This window comes from Vipera berus (genome assembly GCF_964194415.1).
Source record: "Vipera berus genome assembly, chromosome: Z".
In the NCBI taxonomy this organism is placed as follows: domain Eukaryota; kingdom Metazoa; phylum Chordata; class Lepidosauria; order Squamata; family Viperidae; genus Vipera; species Vipera berus.
The window spans coordinates 128128032-128154198 of NC_138205.1; the positions used below are offsets into that span (position 1 = coordinate 128128032).

General features: G+C 45.6%; 1 protein-coding gene across 1 annotated transcript in view; it reads left to right on the top strand.

The window, feature by feature from the left end:
• DLEC1 (DLEC1 cilia and flagella associated protein) overlaps window positions 1-26167 on the top strand; it is a 98682-nt gene that overhangs the window by 61277 nt on the left and 11238 nt on the right. Inside the window, exons 23-33 of the mRNA XM_081345600.1 lie at window positions 3104-3222; window positions 5906-6088; window positions 8082-8143; window positions 8330-8481; window positions 10169-10278; window positions 11698-11768; window positions 12698-12897; window positions 15707-15856; window positions 17134-17256; window positions 19651-19745; window positions 24055-24139. Coding sequence (XP_081201726.1) covers window positions 3104-3222; window positions 5906-6088; window positions 8082-8143; window positions 8330-8481; window positions 10169-10278; window positions 11698-11768; window positions 12698-12897; window positions 15707-15856; window positions 17134-17256; window positions 19651-19745; window positions 24055-24139 — 1350 coding nt within the window. The remainder of the gene's footprint in view (window positions 1-3103; window positions 3223-5905; window positions 6089-8081; window positions 8144-8329; window positions 8482-10168; window positions 10279-11697; window positions 11769-12697; window positions 12898-15706; window positions 15857-17133; window positions 17257-19650; window positions 19746-24054; window positions 24140-26167) is intronic.

The following is a 26167-nucleotide window of genomic DNA, read 5'->3' on the forward strand; positions in this document are numbered from 1 at the left end:
AGTTATCTTCTGTCTTTGTGGCAAAACTGCTTCTAAAATGGTTCCCTTCCATCATGTTATAGCTAACAAAGATGATGAGAGATTACGGTTGAAAATCATGGCTTGTGGGTGAGCAGTCTGTTGTAATGGGAAAGTCTGCTCTAGAAATAGGGGAGACTCTGCTAAGCTAGATAAACTCTGGGTCCTGCCCCCAAGTTTATTTTGCATTTTTCAGGATACTGTTAATTACAGTTTTAAAAAATTAATTGAAACATATTGACTTATGGATTAGACTTTGACAGTTAGTCCTCAACGTATGACCATAATTGAGCCCAAAATTTATGTCGGCAAGTGAGATGTTTGTTAACTGAGTTTTGCCCCATTTTACGATTTTTCTTGCCACATTTGTTAAGTGAATCGCTGTAGTTGTTAAATTAGTAACACGGTTGTAAGTGAATCTGGCTTCCCCCATTGATTTTGCTTGTCAGAAGGTTTGCAAAAGGGGATCACATGACCCCTGGGACACTGCCACTGTCATAAATGTGAACCAGTAGTCAAGCATCTGATTGTAAATCACCTGGCCATGGGAATGCTGCAATGGTCATAAGTATGAAAAATGGTCATAAGTCACTTTTTGCAGTGCTGTTGTAACTTTGAACAGTCACTAAATGAACAGTTGTAAGTTGAGGACTACCTGTAAATCATTAAATATTAACATTAAAATTAAGAAAAAATTAGCTACAGTGGGAACCAGTATGCAACAGGTTGGAAGTGAGGTCTTCATTTTAATCCACTAACCAACCACTCCAATATGGATCGCCCCTGTTGGGACCCTAGGCCAATCAACAGAGCCAAGTTTTGAGACCCTCCCAAAAGGCCAGAAGATTGGGGGCAAATGTTACCTTGAGGGGCACAATGTTCCAGAATTTGGGAGTTATAGCAAAGAAGGCTCTTCTCTTGGACTCCACCAGGCAGAATTCTTTGATAGCAATAGTACGTAGACTTTTATACTACTTCACAGTGCTTTATACACCTCTCTGAATCGTTTATGGAGTCAGCCTATCGTCTGCAAAAATCGGGGTACTCATTCAGATTCATTCAGATAGATCAGGGGTCGGCAACCTAAAAAAGAAAAAGAGCCACTGGGAACCGGTTCCATCACAAATTAAAAAAAGAGGGAGCCGCGTGCGTGTGTCCATGCACGCGCATGCGCAAAAAGGTTTTTTTGCGCATGCGCGGACGCACGCGGCTGCCATTTTTTAAAAAATGAGATGGAACCGGTTCCCGGTTGCCCGATGGCGACGGCCCGTCTGCAAAGCTGCCGCTTTCGGCAGCTTTGCAGACGGGCCGTGGCAGCTTCCTCAAAGAGCGGCGCCCCTGCCCATTCCGAGAGGTGCGCGCGCACCTCTCCGAACGACCGGAGGTGCGCGCGTACCTCCGCGCGAATGGGCAGCGGTGCCGCTCTTTCAGGAAGCCCGCCGCAGCCCGTCTGTGAAGCTGCCGAAAGCGGCAGCTTAGCAGACGGGCCGCGGCAGCTTCCTCAAAGAGCGGCGCCCCTGCCCATTCCGAGAGGTCCGCGCGCACCTCTCCGAACGACCGGAGTTGCGCGCGCACCTCCCCAAACCTTTGGGGAGGTGCGCGCGTACCTCCGTGCGAAGGGGCAGCGGCGCCGCTCTTTGAGGAAGCTGCCGAAAGCGGCAGCTTCCTCAAAGAGCGGCACCGCTGCCCGTTCGCGCGGAGGTACGCGCGCACCTCCGGTCGTTCGGAGAGGTGCGCGCGCACCTCTCTGAATGGGCAGGGGCGCCGCTCTTTGAGGAAGCTGCCGCGGCCCGTCTGCAATAGCACTTAGACTTGTATACTGCTTCACAGTGCTTTGCAACCCTTTCTAAGCAGTTTACAGAGTCAGCCTATTTCCCCCAACAACCGGAGTCCTCATTTTACTGACCTCGGAAAGATGGAAGGCTGAGTCAACCTTGAGTCCCGTCAGGATCAAACTCCCGGCACTTGGCAGAGTCAGCCCTGCAGTACCGCACTGTAACCACTTGCGCCACCATGGCTCTTCTCAATGAACAGAGTCTGCAGCACGCTGCTGTGCTGGCGCAAGTGGGGCGGACCCATCCCCATTGGGGTGAAGAAGGCTCACAAATGCTTCCGAGTTCCGTGTAGCTTTCTGGGCTGTTATTAAAAAATGAAAAATGGCAAACCTTTAGGGTCCAAGGCCTTGTTTGTAAAGGCGCACATTTTTCCAGTAAAAGAAACAGTTGAATGGAAATGAGAGATAGTAAACTTGGAAAGATGAAGGAGGTGCCAAACTTTACCAGCTTATCTTCTGAGAAATGGGTGTTTTTTTTTAGCGCTTCCAGCACATTTTCAAATGGGGAGAGATGAGTAGCTGGGGTGGGGGGGGAAGGGCTCTTGGTTTGTGCGAAAACTCAGCGAGATTTTGAGACATGCTCTTCATATTCTGCATGTTTCCTGCCTGAGTAAGGGGCTGGACAAGAAGAAGAAGAAGGAAGAAGGAAGAAGAAGAAGAAGAAGAAGAAGAAGAAGAAGAAGAAGAAGAAGAAGAAGAAGAAGAAGAAGAAGAAGAAGAAGAAGAAGAAGAAGAAGAAGAAGAAGAAGAAGAAGAAGAAGAAGAAGAAAGTTGGAAGGGACCTTGGAGGTCATCTAGTCCAACTCAGGCAGGAAACCCTATACCATTTCAGACAAATGGCTGTCCAGTCTCTTCTTAAAAACTTCCAGTGTTGGAGCATTCACCGCTTCTGGAGGCAGGTGGTTCCACTGGTTAATTGTTCTAACCGTCAGGAAGTTTCTCCTTAGTTCCAGGTTGCTTCTCTCCTTGATCAGTTTCCATCCGTTGCTTCTTGTCCTGCCTTCAGGCGCCTTGGAGAATAGCTTGACTCCCTCTTCTTTGGGGCAGCCGCTGAGATACTGGAAGACTGCTAGAAGGCCTCCAAGGTCCCTTCCAACTCTTTTATTTTGTTGACTACATCGCTCTTGGCCTTAAGGGCCAAGGATTCTCTAGTTAAGCTGGTGAGATAATTTAGCAGGCTTATCCCTCTCTCGCAATAGTGCTGCGTTCAATATTGTTTCTGTTGAAACCAAGTGCCGTTCTTCTTCTTAGGATAAGCTGAAGGACCTTGTCTTGTGCTGCAGCATTGAAGATATGTCAGAGCCACTCTTTCTGGCTATTTCTGGTGAAGTAAAAGAGCTGTGTGTCACCTACTCGGTTCCCTTTGACAGGTAAAGAAAGGAGATATATTTATAATGAAAAGCGAGTAATGTAATTTATATGAATGACTTGGGTTCCTTTCTGCCTTAATTCCACTTCATTCATTTGCTATGAACCATTTTGAATTTGTTTTTTGCTTCCTATTGACATCTGCTTGATCGCTAGAGTGAGAGACCAAATATGTTATATTGGCCTGATCCTGCAGGGTGCTTTTTTATATATATATATTCTTGGTATGCTCACAGCTTGTATGAGCTTGCATCATTCTCTGGAGATCATATCGGCTGCAATGTAAAACAATACTTTACTCTGCTTCTGCTAAAATAGTACAGGTACTTCTTGCCTTATGACTGTAATTGAGCCTGGAATTATAGTTATAAGTCATTCTGGCTATTCAGTGGGTCAACACGTTGACCACACCTGATGTTACAACCTTTTTTGTGGCGATGATTAAATGAATCACCGTGGTCATAAACCGAACGTGGCAGTTGTTAAGCAAATCCATTGTGCACAGTTATCAAACACAAGCCACCAGATCCACATAGGTATAATTCAAGCTAACAACAGTGCTTTTAAAAAAAAAAAGAGGAGTCCCTATGGATTTTACTCTTTTAGTTGTTGCTGACTCTAGGCCAGTGACGGCGAACCTTTTAGAGACTGAGCGCCCAAACTACAACCCAAAACCCACTTATGTATTGTTGGGTGCCGGGTGGGTATGGCCCATTGGGTGGGTGTGGCTGCGGTGGTAATGGCAGACTGGGTGGGACTAAAAACCTCAATCAATTCCAACTTTGCGATATCTTCTTTTTCCCCGCGAGAAGTTGAAATTGATTGATTGATTGAATCTTTTTTTTTCTTTTTTCTTTGCACACGGCAGCGGAGGCCTAAAGCGAAAAGGATTTATAAAACCCAGCTGAAGGCCTAGGACTGGGGCGAGGGCGCGCGTGCTCACAGAGAGGGCTGTGTGTGCCACCTGTGGCATGCGTGCCATTGGTTCGCCACCACGGCTCTAGACTCATCTATTGAGCCAGTGCTGTCCAAAGACATTTCCGCGGTCACGTGGCCAGCATAATATCATGGAGCGCTGTTACCTTCCCATCCAAGTGGTACCTATTTATCTACTCACATTTGCATGCTCTTGAACTGTTAGGTTGGCAGGAACTGTAGTGAGGATGGGAGCTCACCCCGTCTCATGGCGCTCAGATGTCAAAAGTGGGCTGCTGGCTTTCTAGCCCATGGCTTTTCAACCAGTGGTACGGGTACCACCTGTGGTACATTGGCACCTGGCAGGTGGTACGTGACCATCCTAGAAAAGTGGTAGCGGGGGAGGGGAATGAGCTGAACCGGTGGCAGCACCGCACAAGTCTGAGCGAGAGACGGCTGGAGCTGCAGGGCTGTCAGGGCTCAGCGGAAGCACTGGGATCAGTGCCAGGATCCAGCTGGAGCTCAGCACTGATCCTGCCACTTCTGAGCCCAGAAGAAGCGCCGATCAGCTGGAATGTTGCAGCATCTCCAGGGTCTTGTGATTTACATTCAGATGCTTGGCAACTGATTTATGTTTATGATGGTCACAGTGTCCCAGGGTCATGTGAAGTAACCAAAACCTGATGCAACTACCCAGCAGATCGGGGGGGAAATAAAAACCAAACACCCCCCCACCCCACCCCCACTGCCAATCCTCAACAGAAACGCTCACAACAACGAAAACCTCAGACAGGAGGAAGAGCGCCGCTGGGTGGGCAGGCAGGCGTCTTGCTCGGCTGTGGCTTGGGGGACACTTTTTTCAGTGCCATTGTAACTTCGAACAGTGACTAAGTGAACTGTTGTAAGTTGAAGACTACCTGTACTTCATCACCTTTTTCTTTCTTTTTTCCTTTTTTGGTCATCAAGTTTTTGACACCTTGCTAGGCGACTGTTGGTACTCGGATGTTGCCATATCCTAAAAGTGGCACAATGGGTGAAAAGGTTGAAAAGCCCTGTTCTAGCCAACATGCCCAGCATCTTAACCGCTGGGCCACCACACTGCCCAACTACTTTACTATATTCGGCTGTAATAAAAGGAATATCTCCAGACGGCTTCTCTTCCTTTGGGAATAGATAGATAAGCTTCTTCCTTGTGGCTGTGCAATGATTCCAAGCTACTTCCCTGCTTGATCTCTCCTTTCTGCCTGCTGGGCAGAAATGGATGTTTTTGCCAGAAGCAGGAAGTAAATGCTGGTTTCCACAAAAATGTTATAAATCATGGGCACGTGACCATAGAACATTGCAGATGGTCATAAGTGTAGGCTGGCTGCCAAGCGCCTGAAATGTGATCACGTGATCAGGGGGAATTTACCAGTCATCGGAACTTCGAATCTCTGTCGCAGGAATCCTGGGTGGCATCCATTGTAAAGCTTTGAACGGTTCCTAAGCGACCAGTCCTAAGTCGAGGACTGCCTGAAAAGAAATCTCTCATTGTCTTTTATAGCCTGGCATCTTTAATCAGTGGTGGGATTCAAATAAGTGATCAACCGGTTCTTTGGGTGGGCGCCGCTTCCGGAAATCCATTCTGGGCAACAACAGAAATTAGCTACCGGTTCTGCCGACGTGGTGCGAACCGGCTGAATCCCGCCACTGATCTTAACTGCCCTTTTCTGGGCACTCATCTCTGAGAGGAAGGTGGCTGACTTAACTTCTATTCTTATTGTTCTGCAGCGGTGAGGAACAAAACTTAACGAATTCAGAAGATCTAAAACTCGAATTTGGCTCTGAGGTGGCCTTGAAGAGCGTGATAAAGCGTCAGCTGATCATTACCAACCATTCAGAATTAGCCGCTCCTTTCACTGTAGAAGTTGATTATTTCAGCAGCCCTCCACAACCTTCTGAGCATCAAGAAGGGTACATCTTGTTTCCTTCCATTTACCTTTTGATCGGGAGGGCAAAACTCCAGTAACTCTGGTTTGCTAGACTTCTCACGGGCCCCCAAATTTCCATGCCTGCATAGTTACAAATACTCAGTTCCTCACTCTTTCTAAGCACATCCTTGGGCATCCGGAGATCGGAATGGGAGAACTCAGCAGAGCCAACTCGCCGCGGGGCAATTTAACAATTCAGTCTAATTATTTAAAATAAATAAAAAATGGGTTGTTTTTTTAAATTCACATTTCATTCCGTCCTTCCTTTTGCATCCTTTCCTTAATGATTCCGTCCTGCCATTTCTTTGGTGTTAGCGTAACCCTTGTGCCGTGGCGAATTGTCCCACCGCAAGTCGGCCGTGGCGAGTTGGCTGTGTTGAATCGTCATGGACCCTCCAGAGACGGGCTTTGAAAAAGTTGACTGTCCTTTCTCTCTAATAAGGAATTCGTCCCCAGGCAAGATGGAATCTCAGATAAAAGCCCCATTCAGCTAATCCCACCAATGTTTCTGCTTTATAATTTTTCCCCAATTGCTGACTCAGTGGGATCTTACCAGATGCGACACAGGATATGCGAAGAAAAGTGTATTACCGAGTTCTCACGTCAATAGAAACTATAGGCTTCTGTCTGTCTGTCTGTCTACAGTATCTATCTATCTAGCATCTGTCTGTGTCTGTCTGTGTATCTGTCTGTCTCTATCTATCTATCTAGCATCTGTGTCTGTTGGTCTGTCTCTATCATCTGTCTGTGTCTGTCTGTCTGTCTATCTATATCTGTCTATCTATCTATCATCTATCTATATCTATCTATCTATCATCTGTGTCTGTCTGTGTCTGTCTGTCTATATCATCTGTGTCTGTCTCTGTCTGTCTGTATCTATCTAGCATCTGTCTGTATCTGTCTGCCTGTCTGTGTCTGTCTGTCTGTCTGTCTGTCTGTCTGTCTGTCTATCTATCTATCTATCTATCTATCTATCTATCTATCATCTATCTATCATATGTATCTGTCTGTATCTGTCTTTTCTATATCTATCTATCTATCTATCTATCTATCTATCTATCTATCCATCCATCCATCCATCCATCCATCCATCCATCCATCCATCCATCCATCCATCTATCTATCTATCTATCTATCTATCTATCTATCTATCTATCTATCTATCTATCTATCTATCATCTATCTATCATATGTGTCTGTCTGTATCTGTCTTTTCTATATCTATCTATCTATCTATCTATCTATCTATCTATCTATCTATCTATCTATCTATCTATCTATCTATCTATCTATCCATCCATCCATCCATCCATCCATCCATCCATCCATCCATCCATCCATCCATCCATCTATCTATCTATCTATCTATCTATCTATCTATCTATCTATCTATCTATCTATCTATCTATCTATCTATCATCTGTCTGTGTCTGTCTGTCTATATCAGGGGTCTTCAAACTTGGCCCTTTTATGATTTGTGGACTTCAACTCCCAGAATTCCTCAGCCAGGCACACTGGCTGAAGAATTCTGGGAGTTAAAGTCCACTAGTCATCAAAAGGCCGAGTTTGAAGACCCCTGGTCTATATCATCTGTGTCTGTCTCTGTCTGTCTGTCTGTATCTATCTATCTAGCATGTCTGTATGTGTCTGTCTGTCTGTCTGTCTGTCTGTCTGTCTGTCTGTCTGTCTCTGTCTCTATCCATCCATCCATCCATCCATCCATCCATCCATCCATCCAATATTTACAAATGCCCTCTTAAGAAAATGGCTTCCTGCTGTGCTTGGTGATGATGGGGCTTGTAGTGCTTCCCAGAACTACCACCCTGAAAGGGACATGGTGTCCCTTTCGCTGACAGATCAGCCTTTTCCAGGTGAAAAAATGACCTGCAGTCTTTTTAAGTATATTCCTGAAGCGTGCATCACGCCTCCAGATACCAAGGCATCCTTATGAGTTGTCATGTGTTTCCTCTATCTAGGGACACAATGGTGGAGAAAAGCAGGCAAACAACAGGATCATTTGTAAAGAGGAAGCAGTCGGGTAAGGGGAAAAAAATCTGTTGTGTTTTTGTAGCAGGTAAGAAAAAGAAAAAGCTGTTACGTTTTTGTAGACAGGAAGTTTGTGAGGCTGGAGACTTGTTTTGATGGGAAGATGCCGCTGGCCTGTCCCATTCAGACCACGGGGAATCCAGCAGCGGATGCCGTTTTTGTTTTTCTGCTTTTCCAGCCTTCCAGAGTGGCATGCTGTCCCGCGGGAAAGGAGCGGCTTTCCACGTGCATCCGTCGGAGGGGATCCTGACGGCTTTCCAGGAGATGACTATAGAGATCACAGCCTACAACAATATGTGGGGAGATTATAAGGATGTTCTCATCTGTAAGGTAGGTGGCCTGTCTGAGCCAGCAGATGGAACGTGGACCTAACATCAGAGCGGGGGATGGCGAAGCCGTGGCACGTGTTTCAAAGGGGACACGCCAGGATGTTTAGAGTGACCCACGAGCGTTCACCAACGCTCCGTCAGAACCATTCTCCAAAGCATTGCCCTTCTTTAGATTCCAGATCGGCCAGGTGTGATAAAGGAGAACATTTTCAAATTTCAGTTTCAGAATAGAGCTGGAAGGGACTCTGGAGGCCTTCTAGTCCAGGGGTAGGCAACCTTGGCTCTTTTATGACTGGTGGACTTCAACTCCCAGAATTCCTGAGCCGGCATGGCTCAGCTTGGAAACCTCTCTCTTTCTCCTCAGCATGGCTGGCTCAGGAATTCTGGGAGTTGAAGTCCACCAGTCATAAAAGAGCCAAGGTTGCCTACCCCTGCTCTAGTCCAAATCCCTGCTCGAGCAGGAAACCCAGTGGTGGGATTCAAATAGGTGAACAACCAGTTCTCTGTGTGGATGCTGCTTCCGGAAGTCCATTCTGGGCCTGGGCAACAAAAAAATTAGCTACCGGTTCTGCCGAAGTGGTGCAGACTGGCTGAATCCCACTGTTGTGATTCAGGGTCAGCCTGTGGGTTCGGCAGTTGGGTCGAACGACTCAGAGGAGGACGGGGGTGTTGAAGACCTTGCTGAGGGGGTTGAAGATCTTGCTGATGAGAGCCCTCAGCCAGGCCCCTCCCACTTGGTCACCACGGAGACCCAGCTGTGTGAGCCTGACACTGTGGATGAAGATGACCCACAGCTGGCCCTGTTCAAGGACGCCCGACGCAGGAGGCAGTCAATTAGGAGTAAACAGAGGAAGGCAATGGGGCTTCTCGGAAGGAGGCAGAGAGAAGCCACGCCCTGAACTCTATATAAGGGGAATGTGTGGGGAGGGCTGGTTTGCTGAAGGCAACCGCTTGGATAGTTCGTGTTTCTTAAAGCTCCTGTTTCTTGGTTCGTGTCTATAGCTGTTTTTGTAGCTATAAATTTGGCAGGTGTAATTCCAGCCTCTTGCCGTTTGTAAAAGGGTTGTCCCTGCCTTTTCTGCAGGGCCGGTAGCAGGCTGGTACAGAACACCCACCACTGAGGCAACCCTATTTTGTTCCAACAAGTGGCTGTCCAATCTCTTCTTAAAAATCTTTAGTGATGGAGCCCCCACAACTTCTGAAGGCAAGCCATTCCACTGGTTAATTATATTCTCACTGTCAGGAAGTTTCTCCTTAATTCCAGGCTGCTTCTCCTCCTTGATTGGTTTCCATCCGTTGCTTCTTGTCCTGTCCTCTGGAGCTTTGGAAATTAAGTTGACTCCCCCTCTGCCGTACGGCAGCCCCTCAAATACTGGGAGACTGCTATCATGTCACCCCCAGTCCCTCTTTTCTCTAGACTGGCTATATCCATTTCCTGCAGCCATTCTTCATATGTTTTAGTCTCCAGGCCTTTAATCATCTTAGCTGATCTTCTCTGCACTTTTTCCAAAGTCTCAATGTATTTTTCATAATGTGGTGACCAAAACTGGATGCAGCATTCCAGGTGTGGTCTTACCCAAGTTTTATGAGGCAGTACTTTATAAGGTAGTACCACTTTAAAACAACCTTAAAAACTTGTAGCTCAAGTTAAAATGAGTTGGGTATAAAAAAATTCCTTTCTTATGCAGGTGGGCGATTTAGAGGCCAAGTTGATCCCCATGCAGATGTCTGTGAAAGGCTGCCCCATCTTCCTGCAGATGACTGGACCAAGCCATCCCATGGCGACCCCCACAGTCAGGTAGAGGTCAGGAGCTTTTTCCAAGGCTACCAGGAACTCCCAATTGCAAGGCGGTGGAAATTTCAGATAGATGTATTCTAGAGCAGCAGGAACTTGTATTTTTCCCCTTTGGAAAGATAATCCTGACCTGGCCACAGCTCTTACATGCCACGGGGATGTTGAAGGACTGACCCAGTGACAGCAACGGATCTCCCCAAAGGCTGCAGCCCAGATCTATTGCAAGAGACGCGGATGAAGCTCTTTGATTTTGAATCCCCTGGAGTTCCTGCCTGAAGAACTAATGCTTGTTTTCATCCAGGTCTACCTTGTGTTTTAGTCTCCCCCCCCCCCAATTTGGCTTAGTGCTTAAGGCACCGGACTAGAAAGCCGGAGGCTGTGAATTCAAGTCCCACCTCAGCCATGACAGCAGTCTGGGTGACTTTGGATCAATCGCCAGGAGACCGTGAGTTCTAGTCCCGCCTCAGGCATGAAAGCCGGCTGGGCGACTTCGGGCCAATCACTAGAGGACTGTGAGTTCTAGTCCCGCCTCAGGCATGAAAGCCAGCTGGGCGACTTCGGGCCAATCACTAGAGGACTGTGAGTTCTAGTCCCGCCTCAGGCATAAAAGCTGGCTGGGTGACTTCGGGCCAATCACTAGAGGACTGTGAGTTCTAGTCCCGCCTCAGGCATGAAAGCCGGCTGGGTGACTTCGGGCCAATCACTAGAGGACTGTGAGTTCTAGTCCCGCCTCAGGCATGAAAGCCGGCTGGGTGACTTCGGGCCAGTCATTCTCTCTCTCAACCCCAACCCACCTCACAAGGTGGTTGTTGTGGGGAAAATACAAGGAGGAAGGCATATTGGATATGTTTGCCGCCTTGAGTTATTTGTAAAAATAATAAAGGCGGAACACAAATAAAGAAAGAAAGAAAGAAAGAAAGATCCTTACTTTGGTGCAAATAGTTTTGCATTCTTCCAGAAAGTTCCTGTAAGCTTCTGGCTGGGTTGATTAGCTGGAGGGATCCTGGGAGATATATTTTCCACATCCCCCAATATTTCAAAACATTGTTCTTGCTAGTTAAATAATTAGCGTTCTCTTAATAATCATTGTTATTTTCAGGTAGTCCCCAACTTACTGTCATTCTTTTAATGACCATTTCAAAGCTGCAGTGGTGCTGAAAAAAGCGACTCGTGATTAGTCCTCACACTTACGACCATTGCAACATCCCTGTGGTCACGTTTGCAAGGTCATAAGTTTCACTCATGGTGTCTTGTCAAACAAGCAAAGTAATTCACTTAACGACCGTTGCAAAAATATTTGTAAAATCAGGTGCTGGTATGTGATACCTCACTTAATGACAGTACCACTTAACAATGAATTTTCTGGTCGTAAGTCAAGGACAACCTGTTCAGATCCCACATAATACCCTGTTTTCTTCCCAGGTTTGGAGCTCACATCTCTGGAGGAGACACTGTTTCACGGTACATCCGTCTCAACAACCCCACTCCCTTTGGTAAGAGTTTGTACCGGCCAGTGTCATTTCCCCCCGAAAACAGGCAAACCCCCCCCTGCTTTCCCCCCTGCAGGAAAACGAAGGATCAAGGCTGAGGAATTCTGGAAGTTGAACTCCACAAGTCATAAAAGGGCCAAGTTTGAAGAGCCCTGGATCAAGGTCTTTGCAAGTTTGGAAAACACCTAAGAATATGTCTCCCCTTGTCTTTTCCTTGCCCCGCCCCCCAAATGTCTGTGGATTTTGAGATTTTCTCCAAGCAACATTCAAAATATCTTCCAACCTTGAGGATGAGATGATGATGATGGTAACAACAACCAACAATAATAAAGTTGGAAGGGACCTTGGAGGTCATCTAGTCCAACCCCCTGCTCAGGCAGGAAACCCTATACCATTTCAGACAAAGAGCTGTCCAGTCTGTTCTTAAAAACTTCCAGTGTTGGAGCACCCGCAACTCCTGGAGGCAGCTGTTCTAGGTTGCTTCTCTCCTTGATTAGTTTCCATCCGTTGCTTCTTGTCCTGCCTTTGGGCGCTTTGGAGAATAGCTTGACTCCCTCTTCTTTGGGGCAGCCCCTGAGATATTGGAAGACTGCTATCATGTCCCCCCTGGTCCTTCTCTTCATTAAACTAGACATGCCCAATTCCTGCAACTGTTCTTCATATGTTTTAGCCTCCAGTCCCCTAATCATCTTTGTTGCTCCTGTCTGCACTCTTTCTAGACAGAGTCTAGAGTTTTTGAAAGAACTGCAAAATTTTTAGCCCAAAAGCCTGGGGGATCCTTGGAGCTGAAATCCACACATCTTAAAGTTGCCAAGTTTAAAAAACCCTCTTTTAGCCAATGATCTCCTGAGGTTACAGTCAACCCCATACTTAGCTGCAAACCTTTAGCCACCCTGATTTTGATTTCACCTTTTCTCCTTTCTTCAATTCAGACATTCGAATGGACTGGGAAAGTTACAACCAAGATAAAGACGATGACAAACTGATCGATCTCTTGGTGTTTTATGGTGCACCTTTTCCAATCAAGGACTCAGACGGCAATGAAATCAACGTTCTCTGGGAGTCAGCAACCTCCTCTAAGAAAATGTCTTCCACTTCAGACTCTACCTGGTCATTAACCAAGGAGAACCCGGTTAGTAAATAGACAGTTTAAAAAGTGTTATTTTTCTCCCTTTTAAAGGATTTCTCCAAAATAGGGTTTTCTTAGAATACATGGCATTTTTTACAATGTGGGCAAGACATTTAAGGATAGGATAGGATAGGATAGGATAGGATAGGATAGGATAGGATAGGATAGGATAGGATAGGATAGGATAGGATAGGATAGGATAGGATAGGATAGGATCTTTATAGAGAATAGAATAGAATAGAACAGAACAGAACAGAACAGAACAGAACAGAACAGAACAGAATAGAATAGAATAGAATAGAATAGAAAATATGGAATAGAGTGGAATGGAATAGAATTAGAATAGAATTAGAATAGAATAGAACAGAATAGAATAGAATAGAATAGAATAGAATAGAATAGAATAGAATAGAATAGAATAGAATAGAATAGAATACAATACAATACAATACAATACAATACAATACAATACAATACAATACAATACAATACAATACAATACAATACAATACAATACAATACAATACAATTCTTTATTGGCCAAGAAAAGGAATTTGTCTCCAGTGCATAATTTACAATTCTCTGTTATTCTAGGAGTAGGGAGAAAAATATTTTCGCCTTTTAGTCCAGGTGCACAAAGGTTGGGCATTTGCTATTTTTAGCAGCTGGGACAAATAAACCAACATTCCTCCTGGTAATTTTGCAGGCACTTTGATCGTACAGATTTACCTTGTCTAAAACTAGGAATTTTGGAACCCATGCAAGTTGTGGGCTTGCCTTTATTTAAATCAGCTGACCTCCCTTCCAACTTGGGGCAGTACTTCCTGTGCTATATTTTCTTTATTCTCAGTTGGCTTTTTCTTTCAGAGTTGCCATCATTTAGAAGCAGCCGTGAAAGAATAAAACACTGGGGAGCGTATCCTCTTGCCATTTTTATTGTCTATGTTGAGTACTGGGTTTCTTGGAAGCAGGAGGCGAGAGGAGAGGGTTCAAACAGGAACATTGCTTTATTGTAGTAACAGGAACAGAACTGACAACTGAGGCTTCTGCGCAGCTACTTATACGGTTGGCCACTAGGCGGTGGCCAATAGGTTTAAAGGAACCCATTCCCGCCCCAGAGCCAACCAATGGTCGTCCTGGAGACTGCATGTCTGGGCAGCCAGCGACCGTTACACAGACACCCTAATTATTATTATTATTATTATTATTATTATTATTATTATTATTATTATTATTATTATTATTATTATTATTATTATTATTATTATATTTGTATACCGCCCTTCTCCCGAAGGACTCAGGGCGGTGAACAGGGCAGTACTTGTTAAAAGACAAAATACAAAATACAAAAATACAAAAATTAAAAGAGAATTAAACAGAATGCCCACAACTCTTACAATTAGTTAAAACACATTAAAATAGGTTAAAACACATTAATAAAACCCAACCCCATCCCATCAGGCAATCTCAAGCAGCATTCCAAAGACAGGTGAAAACAGTTCAAGTAAAAGTCCCAATACATTACACCCTGTCAGAATCCATCTATATCCCATTCATAAATGTATGTCTAAAATATTATACCCCTTCCTGGATTCTGCCATTTTCCCGAGGGGAGAAGAGAGGATGTTTATTCAGCCTGCCTGTAGGCTGTCTTCAAAGACCAGGGAAAACCTTTTGAACTGAGGACAACAAAGGGAGGGAAGGGAGAAGGAGATCTGGTTTGTATCTCCATTTGAATCTGAAAAGGAAGGAGGCAATAGTCATAAAGGCACGGGAAGATCCCTCTTTCCCACAACACCTAAGTTTAATTGATGTGGGTCTGACCAAATGGGTTTGAGGGGACGGGGTTGAACCAGAAACTCTTTATAAAGTATCAAAGTGTAACACAATGCCAGATCCTGTCTTGTATTTCCACAACCGATCATGTCCTAGTAAAAACTCCTTTTGGACAAGACCTGGCTCCAAGAGTTCTTTATTTTCCTAAGATGTGGATTGGGGTGGGTCCTGACACACCCTATATCAAGTTCTTTTCTGCCTAACCATGTGACTGGCAGAAGAGCCATTTGTACCATACAGAACCTCTAGCGTAGTCTTTCTCAACCTTGACAACTTTAAGAAGGGGGCGTGCCAACTCCCAGAATTCCCCGGTCAGCATCGTAGCTGGGGAATTCTTGGAATTGATGTCCGCCCATCTTAAAGTTGTCAAAGATGAAAATCACTGCTCTACTGTTTCACTTTAACACAAGATTTTAATCCTTATTGGGGGAAAAGGTGGTGCCGTTGCAGCAATGAAAGAGGTTTGTTTTTTGTCTCTTAAAGGATAATATAGGCTTGTTCCATTCTAGCCAGTGGAGCATGGGTAATCACTGTGCAGCTGTGTCAGTAGACAGAGGATTTAAGGGTGAGCAAGGAGTAAAAGGGTTGGTTCCTACACATAATCTACTAAGAAAAGTCTTTGGAGGCTGTTTTATAATCACTTCCAGACAGGAATAGAAGGTTGAAGGACTGTGGTTTCTCTACTTGACATGCAATAAAAAGTTGAAAAACTATTTGCACGTTCAAGGCTGACCTTTGCTTCCTTCTCTTCCAGGTGTGAATGTGATGTTCAGGATACAAAATTTGATTCACTTCAGTTACATCCATACTGTTTCCGGCAGAGATTCCAAGCCATTATTCTGTACCTCCTTTTTAAAAATGTAGTTCATGCTTATATTCATGTAATTTTCCCCCTGTTTCTATTGAATCAACTACCAGTCTTGGCAGGATTTTTTTTATTATTATTTCTTTCCCCCTTTCCCATTTGTCCCTGTAGAATCTGGAGACACTTTTTGAGGATGATGAAGCAAGTTCTGATGACTCCCACTGGGAACCACAGACGCTCAAGCCAATAGTCTCTGTGGTCCTTCGACCTCACGAGGGCGTTCCCTCGGATTATCCTTTCTGCATCACTCCCAAACAGATTGTAAGTTGCAGCTCCCTTAACCCAGTCTGGCAAGGTGCGGGAGTTACAGAATGGGAGAACTCGCCACGGCCAACTCGCTGTGGGACAACTCCACCATGGGAGAAATCTACAATTAATCTAATTATGTAAAATAAATTTATTTTTTAAAAAAATTTTCTCACCATATTTCGCGTAACTCTTGTCCCATGGCAAGTTGGCTACGGCGAGTTGTCCTAGACTTCTTCAGGTAGGAAGTGGTGTGGAGGGAGGCAAGAGGCTGAGCTTAGCAAGAGAAAAAGTGTTCTTTTCACTCTGTTACACCTTTCTATTTCTGTGGAAGTTTCCGTGGAGTGGTGTGACACCCACTTCCCTGCCAGTTCCCCAGATTTCAGTAAAAATATAGAAGTCTAGTAGCACGTTTTCAAATTAACCATTTTTTAAAAAAAGAAAAGTTGGCAAATTGTGGGACCTTTCTAAATTTGGGCTGCTATAGACTAACCCAAAGGGACGTGGTGGCTCAGTGGGTTAGGACGCTGAGCTTGTCGATCAAAAGGTCGGCAGTTTGGCGGGTCGAATCCCGAGTGCCGCGTAGCAGACTGAGCGCCTGTTACTCGTCCCAGCTTCTGCCAACCTAGCAGTTCGAAAGCACGTAAAAATGCAAGTAGAAAAATAGGGACCACTCCGGTGGGAAGGTAACAGCGTTCCGTGCGCCTTTGGCGTCTAGTCATGCCGGCCACATGACCACGGAGACGTCCTCGGACAAGCGCTGGCTCTTCGGCTTTGAAACGGAGATGAGCACCGGCCCCTAGAGTCGTAAACGACTAGCACGCATGTGCGGGGGAACCTTTACCTTTTTAGACTAACCCAACTAACCATCTAGCAAACCTGGGTAGAGTAGTGATTTCTCCACCATGGCAACTTTAAAATGGGTGGACTTCAACTCCCAGAATTCCCCAGCCCGCAAGGAGAAGCGGATGTACTAGGTCAAGAGATGGGGAACGAAGGCCTCTTTACGACTTGTGGACTTTGACTCCCAGAATTCTGGCCGTTGAAGTCCACAAGACATAAAAGGGCCATCGTTCCCCACCCCTGCATTAGATGGTCACAAAAATGAGAGTTTTCTGTATCTCCGTTATCTTCTGGTGCTTGTCCAAAATCTGCAAGCTAGGTCTGCATGTTTACTGGGGAATTTGCCAAGGTTGAAAACCCTGATCTAGAGGTTGGCTGCATTCTTACAACTCAGCTATGCTTCTTTTCCTTTGGTGCGTCCTTTGAACAGACCCGACTCTCGTTTCCAGGTTATCCCCGCAGGGGGCGCCGCTGCCATTCACATCTCCTTCACTCCTCTGATGCTTCCGGAAATCATTCATAAGTTTGAATGTGAAGGTTTTGCTCTCGGCTTCATGAGTCTGGACAGAGAGGTACACAAAGCAAGGTTGATTTGATTCTTCGCAAGTTTTTTTTCCCCTTTTTGCTTCCCTTTTGGTCTCCAGCGAATCAGGCTTTTCTGCAGAATGAATAAGCTGTGATGTTGAGCCTTAAAAATCAAGTCAGTCTTATTTTGCAGGTGTAACGTATAAGATACCCGTGTCTCCCTTGGATAGGTTTCCTTCTCTGTCCCACAGCCAGATATATTTAGGAAGCATTTTCAGGGCATCCGTGGTGGAGAGGAAGAGTTTTTATCCCATTTTCTTTAAATCCGTCACAGGTTCCTCTCTCAGGATCCAATCCAGAAGCTGGGGAAGTCCTTTTTCACCATCTGCACATTATTTTGGTAGCAGATCCTTTGTCAATCAGATAGTAACAGACATGGGGTTTTACTCCAGTACCCCAAAGGAGGCTGCCGAAGAGTTGGCCAAATGGCAGCTTTGTTGGCCAATCTTCTGACATTTTGATAACGGTCCTTAAAATCCTCCCTTTGTTTGATTGGGTTCACCCCAAACTGAGGTTAAAAATTGCTTGCTAATTAAACTCCATCACTTGACCTTTTACTGGCAGTTGCACAGTTTTATTTATTTAAGAATCAAGCGTATTTGGCTGTCGCACTTCACAAAAAGAGAGATCAAGATCAGGCAGGGAGACCATGCTAGGGACACACACACGCACACACACCCCGGTCACCCAAAGAATTGCAACAGGTGGGATCCAAGAAGAGAACCTTCTCCACTTTGTGGAATATTCTGCCCCTGGTGGTGAGGCTGGACTCCACTATTCTGGCCTTCGGTGGTGTAAAAACATGGCTTCTGCAGCCTTGCTTGGGGCTCGCAGAAGAACACCCAGCCCTGGGGCTGATTACATCCTGAAAACCCACCCTTCGCCTTCCAATTGTTGTTGTTGTTAGCTGCGAAGTCGTGTCCGACCCATCGCGACCCTATGGACAACGTTCCTCCAGGCCTTCCTGTCCACTACCATCTTCTGGAGTCCATTTAAGCTCACGCCTACTGCTTCAGTGACTCCATCCAGCCACCTCATTCTCTGTCATCCCCTTCTTCTCTTGCCCTCAATCTTTCCCAGCATTAGGCTCTTCTCCAGTGAGTCCTTCCTTCTCATTAGGTGGCCAAAGTATTTGAGTTTTAGCTTCAGGATCTGGCCTTCTAAAGAGCAGTCAGGATTGATCTCCTCTAGGACTGACCGGTTTGATCGCCTTGCAGTCCAAGGGACTCGCCTTCCAATTAATTAGTATTAATTTTCAATCCATCCTTGCCTTGCCTGTGGAGATTCTCAGTCATTCAGGTCACCTTTCTCAAAAGGGAGCTGATTCTCTGATTGGTTCCGAGAGGCAGGATAAGGACCGTAAGTGATTAGTTTCTCCCATAAGGAATAACGTCGTGAGCCACAAGGCAGCTGATACTGGCAAGTTCTAAAGAGGGTGGAGCTGACCTAATTTCACGGGAGAACGTTTCATAAGAAGGTGCCACAGCAGAGAAGTCCTATCTCTCCAGACTCACCCAAAGTATATTCCTAGCAGATGGTTACCTACAGCATCTCCTTCTCCTACCAGGCCTAATGCAGCTGACTGATGATGTTGGATGTGTTTGGAATGATCAGGTTTGGGTAGGAAAGAACATTGAAATCAAAAAGCAGTTCTTACTGTCACCAACAACCACTTGCTCTTCTCTTTGGGGTTTGTATGCTGCATTTTTTTTAAAAAATGAACACCATGGGTAGTCCTCAACTTATGACCACAACTGTGTCCAGAATTTCTGTTCCTAAGTGAGACAGTTGTTACGTGAACTTTGCCCCATTTTATGACCTCCCTTGCCACAGTCGTTAAGTGAATCACTGCAGTTGCTAAGTTAGTAACAGGGTTGTTGGTTGAATCTGCCTTCCCCATTGACTTTGCTTGTCAGAAGGTCGCAAAAGGGGATCATGTGACTCTGAAGCATTGCAGCCTTCATGAATATGAGTCAGTTGCCAAGCATCTGAATTTTAATCACGTGACCATGGGGACGTTGCAAGTGTGAAAAATGGTGATGTCACCTTTTCAGTGCCGTTGTAACTTTGAACGATGACTAAATGAACTGTTGTAACTTGAGGACTACCTGTATATAGCTATGAAAAAGGGGGGTTTTCCTTCATTCTTCCCCCCCTCCCCCCAAATTGGTTGCAGCTCATTTGAAAGGCAGAGTTTTATTATTTATCATTCATTTATCATTTATCATTCATTACCATATAACATAATCTTCTCTAGTCTCGGATATAATAATAATATTTACGTGTCGGAGTTATTGAAATAAATTCTATAAACTGAAAGTGAAAGATTGCCCTTCCCAGTCTAATTTCATCCTTTTTGACTTTTCCCCTCCCTCCCTCAGATTATTCGGAAAGTCCCTGGGAACGTTACTCGTGAGGATGGCTATTCGCTTGCCCCGCTGAGGATCGATTTGCAAGCATTTGTCAAACCTGCTCTGTAAGCTAATGCTTGATGTTAAAGGGGCACATTCTGAAATACGACTGTCTTATTTATTTTATTTATCTGTTACATTTTTATCTTGCCTTTGTTACTTGACAAGTACAGGCAATCCTTGATTTACAAGAATTCATTTAGTGACTGTTCACATTTATAATGGCACCGGGAAAACTGACTTACGACCGTTTTTCGCACTTACGACCATTGCAGCATCCCCATGGTCACGTGATCCACATTCAGACTCTTGGCAACCGGCTCCTATTTATGACGGTCGCAGTGCCCCAGAGTCACGTGATCCCCTTTTGCGACCTTCTGATAAGCAAATTCGGTGAGGGGAAACCAGATTCACTTGACAATGAGTGTTACTAATTTAAGAACTGCACCAGTCCGCTTAACAAAAATGTCGCAAGAAAAGTAGTAAAATGGTGCAAAATTCACTTAGCAAATGTTTCACTTGGCAACATGAATTTTGGGCTCAATAATAGTCATATCTCGAGGACTACCTGTAACACAAAACGGCGAGCATACATAATTGTTAGGCCTGTCCCAGCTCGGATTTTCAGGAAAGAAAGAGCCTCAACGCCAGCTGTAGTGAAAAGTACTCTTATACTGAAGCCAATTGGTTAAAAGGTAAAGGTAAAGGTTCCCCCGCACATGCGTGCTAGTCGTTTCCGACTCTAGGGGCCGGTGCTCATCTCCGTTTCAAAGCCGAAGAGCCAGCGCTTGTCCGAGGACATCTCCGTGGTCATGTGGCCGGCATGACTAGACGCCAAAGGCGCACGGAACGCTGTGACCTTCCCACCGTAGTGGTCCCTATTTTTCTACTTGCATTTTTACGTGCTTTCGAACTGCTAGGTTGGCAGAAGCTGGGACGAGTAACAGGCGCTCACTCTGTTACGCGGCACTCGGGATTCGACCCGCCAAACTGCCGACCTTCCAATCGACAAGCTCAGTGTCCTAACCCACTGAGCCACCGCGTCCCAATTGGTTACAGCCTAGCAAAACCAGATCTGAATGTTCCCATGTAAAACCAGTGCTTTTTTGCCTTCTCCCAGGCCCTCCCCCCTTGGTCCTTTCATAAATGTCCAATGGTTATTCAAACTAGGTCAGGGGTAGGCAACCTTGGCTCTTTTATGACTGGTGGACTTCAACTCCCAGAATTCCTGAGCCAGCCACGCTGAGGGGAAAAGGAGAGGTTTCCAAGCTGAGCCATGCTGGCTCAGGAATTCTGGGAGTTGAAGTTCACGAGTCATAAAAAAGCCAAGGCTGCCTGCCCCTGGCCTAGGCCTAGGCCTAGGCCGCTTTATGACTGGTGGACTTCAACTCCCAGAATTCCTGAGCCAGCCACGCTGAGGGGAAAAGGAGAGGTTTCCAAGCTGAGCCATGCTGGCTCAGGAATTCTGGGAGTTGAAGTCCACCAGTCATAAAAGAACCAAAGTTGCCTACCCTTAAACTAGGTGCTTTGGTAGCAGTCCCATAGCTTGGCACCTGTTTGTTGGGCGTTTCCAGGCCGTTCTCACGCTTGTGTCCTTGGATCTGCCAGGCTCTCTTCTGGGCTGGCATCTCTGCTTCCTCCCATCCTGTCATTTCCCCCCCCCTCCCTATGTCCCCTTGCTCTCCCCCTCCTCCCTTTTCTGGCAGGATGCCATCGAAGCAAAGCAAGACCCAGTCTTACATTTTGTTGGGCACCAAAAGATGCATTAGGTTTTTTTGGGGAGGGAAACACAGTATCAAGGTGATCAGCCTGGCCGGGCGTCCCACCTCCCTGGTGCGTAGCAGGAGGCGGGTGACCCGGATGGATTGCACATCCACCTGGCTCGTGGGAGGCTTGCAGGACGCTCACACGGCGACAGGCGGAGGCAGAGGCTTTGTGTGGTGGGGAGAGAGGTAGCTGATCCTGGCATGGCTGCGGGCAAGCCGAGAGACGGAGGGACAGAGTAGACAGCGCATCGGGATCACCTGTCCTCCCCCAGTGGCTCGGCCTCCACCTGCTGCTGGTGTTGCCGTGTGAACCTCCTGCAAGCCTCCCACGAGCCAGGTCACCTGCCTCCCTCCCTCCCCACCGCCTCTGCCTCCGTGCTCGGACTTACCTTTGCTGCTGAGGCCGCAGCTGCTCCTAGACACCGTCAGCCCCCACACGCTTGCTGTCTCCTGTGCTGGCCACTCCCATCCCCCGGGCTTATTTTGGGACAGGGCTTCTATTAGGAGCATGCTAAGAAATCAGGCTAGGGCTTATAATCATAATCATGAAGTTGGAAGGGACCTTGGAGGTCATCTAGTCCAACCCCCTGCTCAGGCAGGAAACCCTATTTCTGGGTGGGTCTTATTTTCGGGAAAACACAGTACTGGCCCAAACTCATTTTGCCAAGAGTGGGACTAGGACTCACCGTCTCCTGATGGTCGGCCCGGAATTACCCAGCTGGCTAAAGCAGAACTAGAACTCATGCCTTCTGGTTTCTAGGCTAGCACCTTAACCAGTATGCCAAACTGCCTCCCTTGCCTTTGGTCAGTGATGACATCTGAGCAAGAGGGAAGAAATTAGGGCCTGTATTTGGCACTGGTGAGACCACGGCTGTCTCACAGGTAGTCCTTTGAGTTACAACCACCATTTAGCCTCAGATTTCTGTGGCTAAGCGAAACATTTGTTAAGTGAATTCTGCTCCGTTTTATGGTTCCCCCCTCCCCTTGCCACAATCGGAGTTGTTAACTGAGTAGCATGGTTGTTAACTGAATCTGATTCCCCCACTGACTTTGTTTTTTCAGAAGGCTGCAAAAGGTGATTGACGTGATGACATGACACTGCAGCCGTCTAAATATGAGTCAGTTGCCATGGGGGTGCTGCTGCAATCATTATAAGCCCCTTTTTTCAGTGCTGTTATAACTCTGAACGGTCACTTAAATGAACGGCTATAAATTGAGGACTACCTGTGTATCTTTATGATTCTGGGCGTCCCATTTTTACAGTGTTATGGACAAGTTAGGGAAGGTACAGAGTAGGGGAAGCGAGGATCCGGCCCATGAGGGACAGGCTGGGCAAAATAAGTTGCAGAGGAGATAAGATACTGGTGTTCGGATCCATAAAGAGAAGATACCTGGATGATGGTCTTGAACTGTATCCATGGCCATGGAGACTAGGACTAGAAATAGTGGATATAAACTGCAGAACTTAGATTCTGACAGCAAAACATAGTAGGACAGTCTACCTGTAAAAGGTAAGCTTTCTTGCATCTTTTTAAGGAGGAGGCTAGGCAGTCATCTCTCACAAGTAATGGAACTGTTGTCCCATATAATACAGATGTTGACCTAAACCAGGGGTCTTCAAACTTGCCCCTTTTGTGACTTGTGGACTTCAACTCCCAGAATTCCTCAGCCAGGCACGCTGGCTGAGGGATTCTGGGAGTTGAAGTCCACAAGTGATAAACGGGCCAAGTTTGAAGATCCCCCCCCTGGCCTAAACGTTCCTTGTGATTCTTTCCAACTTGCCATTCGGAGATTCTTGCTCCGTTGCCCCCTGGAATGTCCTTTGAAAACTACTTCTGGGTTGCCGTGACGGAGCTGGATCATCCCAGCAATTTTGGTCCCTGTAAATATCTTCTGTTCCTAGAACATGGCTGCTTGGGCCATTTCTAGGAGATACACTGCAAGGATAGATTGTTGCTTCCATTTGATCCCTGCGGGGTGATTTCATTCACCTATTCTCGTCCGAAGCGCCCGAAGGCAGGAGAAGAAGCAACGGGTAGAAACTCATCAAGGAGAGAGAAGCAACCTAGGGCTAAGGAAAAACTTCCTGACAGTGAGAACAATTAACCAGTGGAACAACCTGCCTCCAGAAGCTGTGAATGCTCCAACACTGGAAGTTTTTAAGAAGAGACTGGACAGCGATTTGTCTGAAATGGTATAGGGTTTCCTGCCAGAGCAGGGGGTTGGACTAGATGACCTCCAAGGTCCCTTCCAACTTTATTATTATTATTATTATTATTATTATTATTATTATTATTATTATTATTATTATTATTATTATTATTATTATTATTATTATTATTATTATTACCTAGCAAGATTTGTGGACTTCAGCTCCCAGGATTCCCTAGCCAGACACGCTGGGAGTTGAAGTTCACAAGTCTTAAAAGTTGTCAAGTTGGAAGACCTCAAGCATAGTTCATCCAGAGACTGGTGTATGTTCCATCTTTATTTTCACTTTTCATTGTTTTTTGGACTTTCTGGAAGACTGTTTTTCATTGCTTACGTTTTCCTGCTGTATTTGTTCTCATTTCCCAGTAAGTCACAATATCCTGCTTTCTTCCTTTAGGTTGACAATTGAAACAGACCTTGAGAAAGGGTTGGTGTTCCATGCAGTGGCCAGCAGTTTAATCCCAGAACCTCTTGTCAAGGATGTAAGTAATGCTTTTCTGCTTCTGAGATCAAAAAGAATATTTTTTTCTTATGCAGGTCCTTGACTTATAACAGTTCATTTAGTGATTGTTCGAAGTTACACCAGCACTGAAAAAAGTGACTTATGACCATTTTCACACTTATAACCATTGCAGCATTCCCATGGACATGTGATCAAAATCAGGATGCTTGGCAACTGACTCATATTGATTACGGTCGCAGTGTCCCGGGGCCACGTGATCATCTTTTGTGACTTTAACTACCCTGTGACTAACTTAACAACTGCAGAAATTCACTTAAAAACGATGGCAAGAAAAGTAAAATGGGGCAAAATTCACTTAATAAATTTCTCCCTTAGCGACATAAAATTTGGGCTCAATTGTGGTCGTAAGTCAAGGACTACCTTTATATTTGTTATTTGGAAAAAATCATTTTGGAACAGCTCAGTCCAAGAATAGTTAGAAGGGAGATAGAGAGGGCTTTGTAAGTGAACACAAGGCCACTGTTTTATGTGGAAGAACCGATTTGTTCCTAAAGTCAGTTAATTGGCCATAATATACATTGGCCATAAAATAATAAACTGCACCCAGTTTTGGTCACCACGATGTAAAAAAGATGTTGAGACTCTAGCTTTTTCAGCTGCTGCTGCACACTGCTGGCTCATGGTTAAGTGATTGTTGTGATTCAGGGTCAGCCTGTGGGTTCGGCAGTTGGGTCGGACGATTCAGAGGAGGAGGGGGGTGTTGAAGACCTTGCTGAGGGGGTTGAAGATCTTCCTGATGATAGCCCTCAGGCAGGCCCCTCCCACTTGGTCACCATGGAGACCCAGCTGTGTGAGCCTGACAGTGTGGATGAAGATGACCCACAGCTGGCCCTGTTCAAGGACACCTGACGCAGGAGGCAGTCAAGTAGGAGTAAACAGAGGAAGGCTGTGGGGCTTCTCGGAAGGAGGCAGAGAGAGGCCACGCCCTGAACTCTTTATAAAGGGAATGTGTGGGGAGGGCTGGTTTGCTGAAAGCAACCGCTCAGATAGTGTTTCAAAGCTCCTGTATCTTGGTTCGTGTCTTGTTTGTTTTTTGTAGTAATAAATTTGGCAGACGTCATTCCAGCCTCTTGCCGTTTATAAAGGGGTTGCCTTTTCTGCAGGGCCGGTAGCAGGCTGGTACAGAACAGTGATCGTCCACTAGGACTCCAAGGTCCCTCTCACAGTTACTGTTTTTAAGCCAGTTCTTGCCCAATGTGTATTTGTACCTTTGATTTTTCCTGCCTAAATGTAAAACTTGGCTTTTCTCCACATTAAAACTGCTTTCGTTGGATAGGGCCCATTGTTCGAGTTTGTCAAGATCTTTTTGGATCCTGAGTTTGTCTTCTGGGGTGTTGGCTATTCCTGCCAGTTTGGTGTCGTCTGTGAATTTGATGAGTTCCCCTTCTATTCCCTCATCTAAGTCATTTATGAAGCTATTTAATAGTCCTGGGCCTAAGACAGAACCTTGTGGTACTCCACTGCTTACTTCTCTCCATGTGGATGTAGTGCCGTTGAGGACTACTCCTTGAGTTCGGTTTGCCAGCCAGCTACAGATCCATCTGGTGGTGATGTTGTCTATTCCACCTTTTTCTAGCTTACCAAGGAGTAGGTTGTGGTCTACTTTATCAAATGCCTTACTGAAGACTAAGTATACTACTTCCACAGCATTTCGCTGGTCTGTTACTTTGGTCACTTTGTTGAAGAATGAAATAAGATTGGCTTGGCTTGATCTGTTTTTAACAAACCCGTGCTGGCTACTTGTTATAGCTTTGTTTGCTTCTAGTTGTTCACAGATCTGTTTTTCATTATCTTTTCTAGGATCTTCCCAGGTATTGATGTTAAACTGATTGGTCTGTAATTTCCTGGGTCTGTTTTTCCCCCCCTTTCTTGAAGATGGGAACTTATCTTCTGGAGTGTTGGCTATTCCTGCCAAGTTGGTATTCTATTCTATTCTATTCTATTCTATTCTATTCTATTCTATTCTATTCTATTCTATTCTATTCTA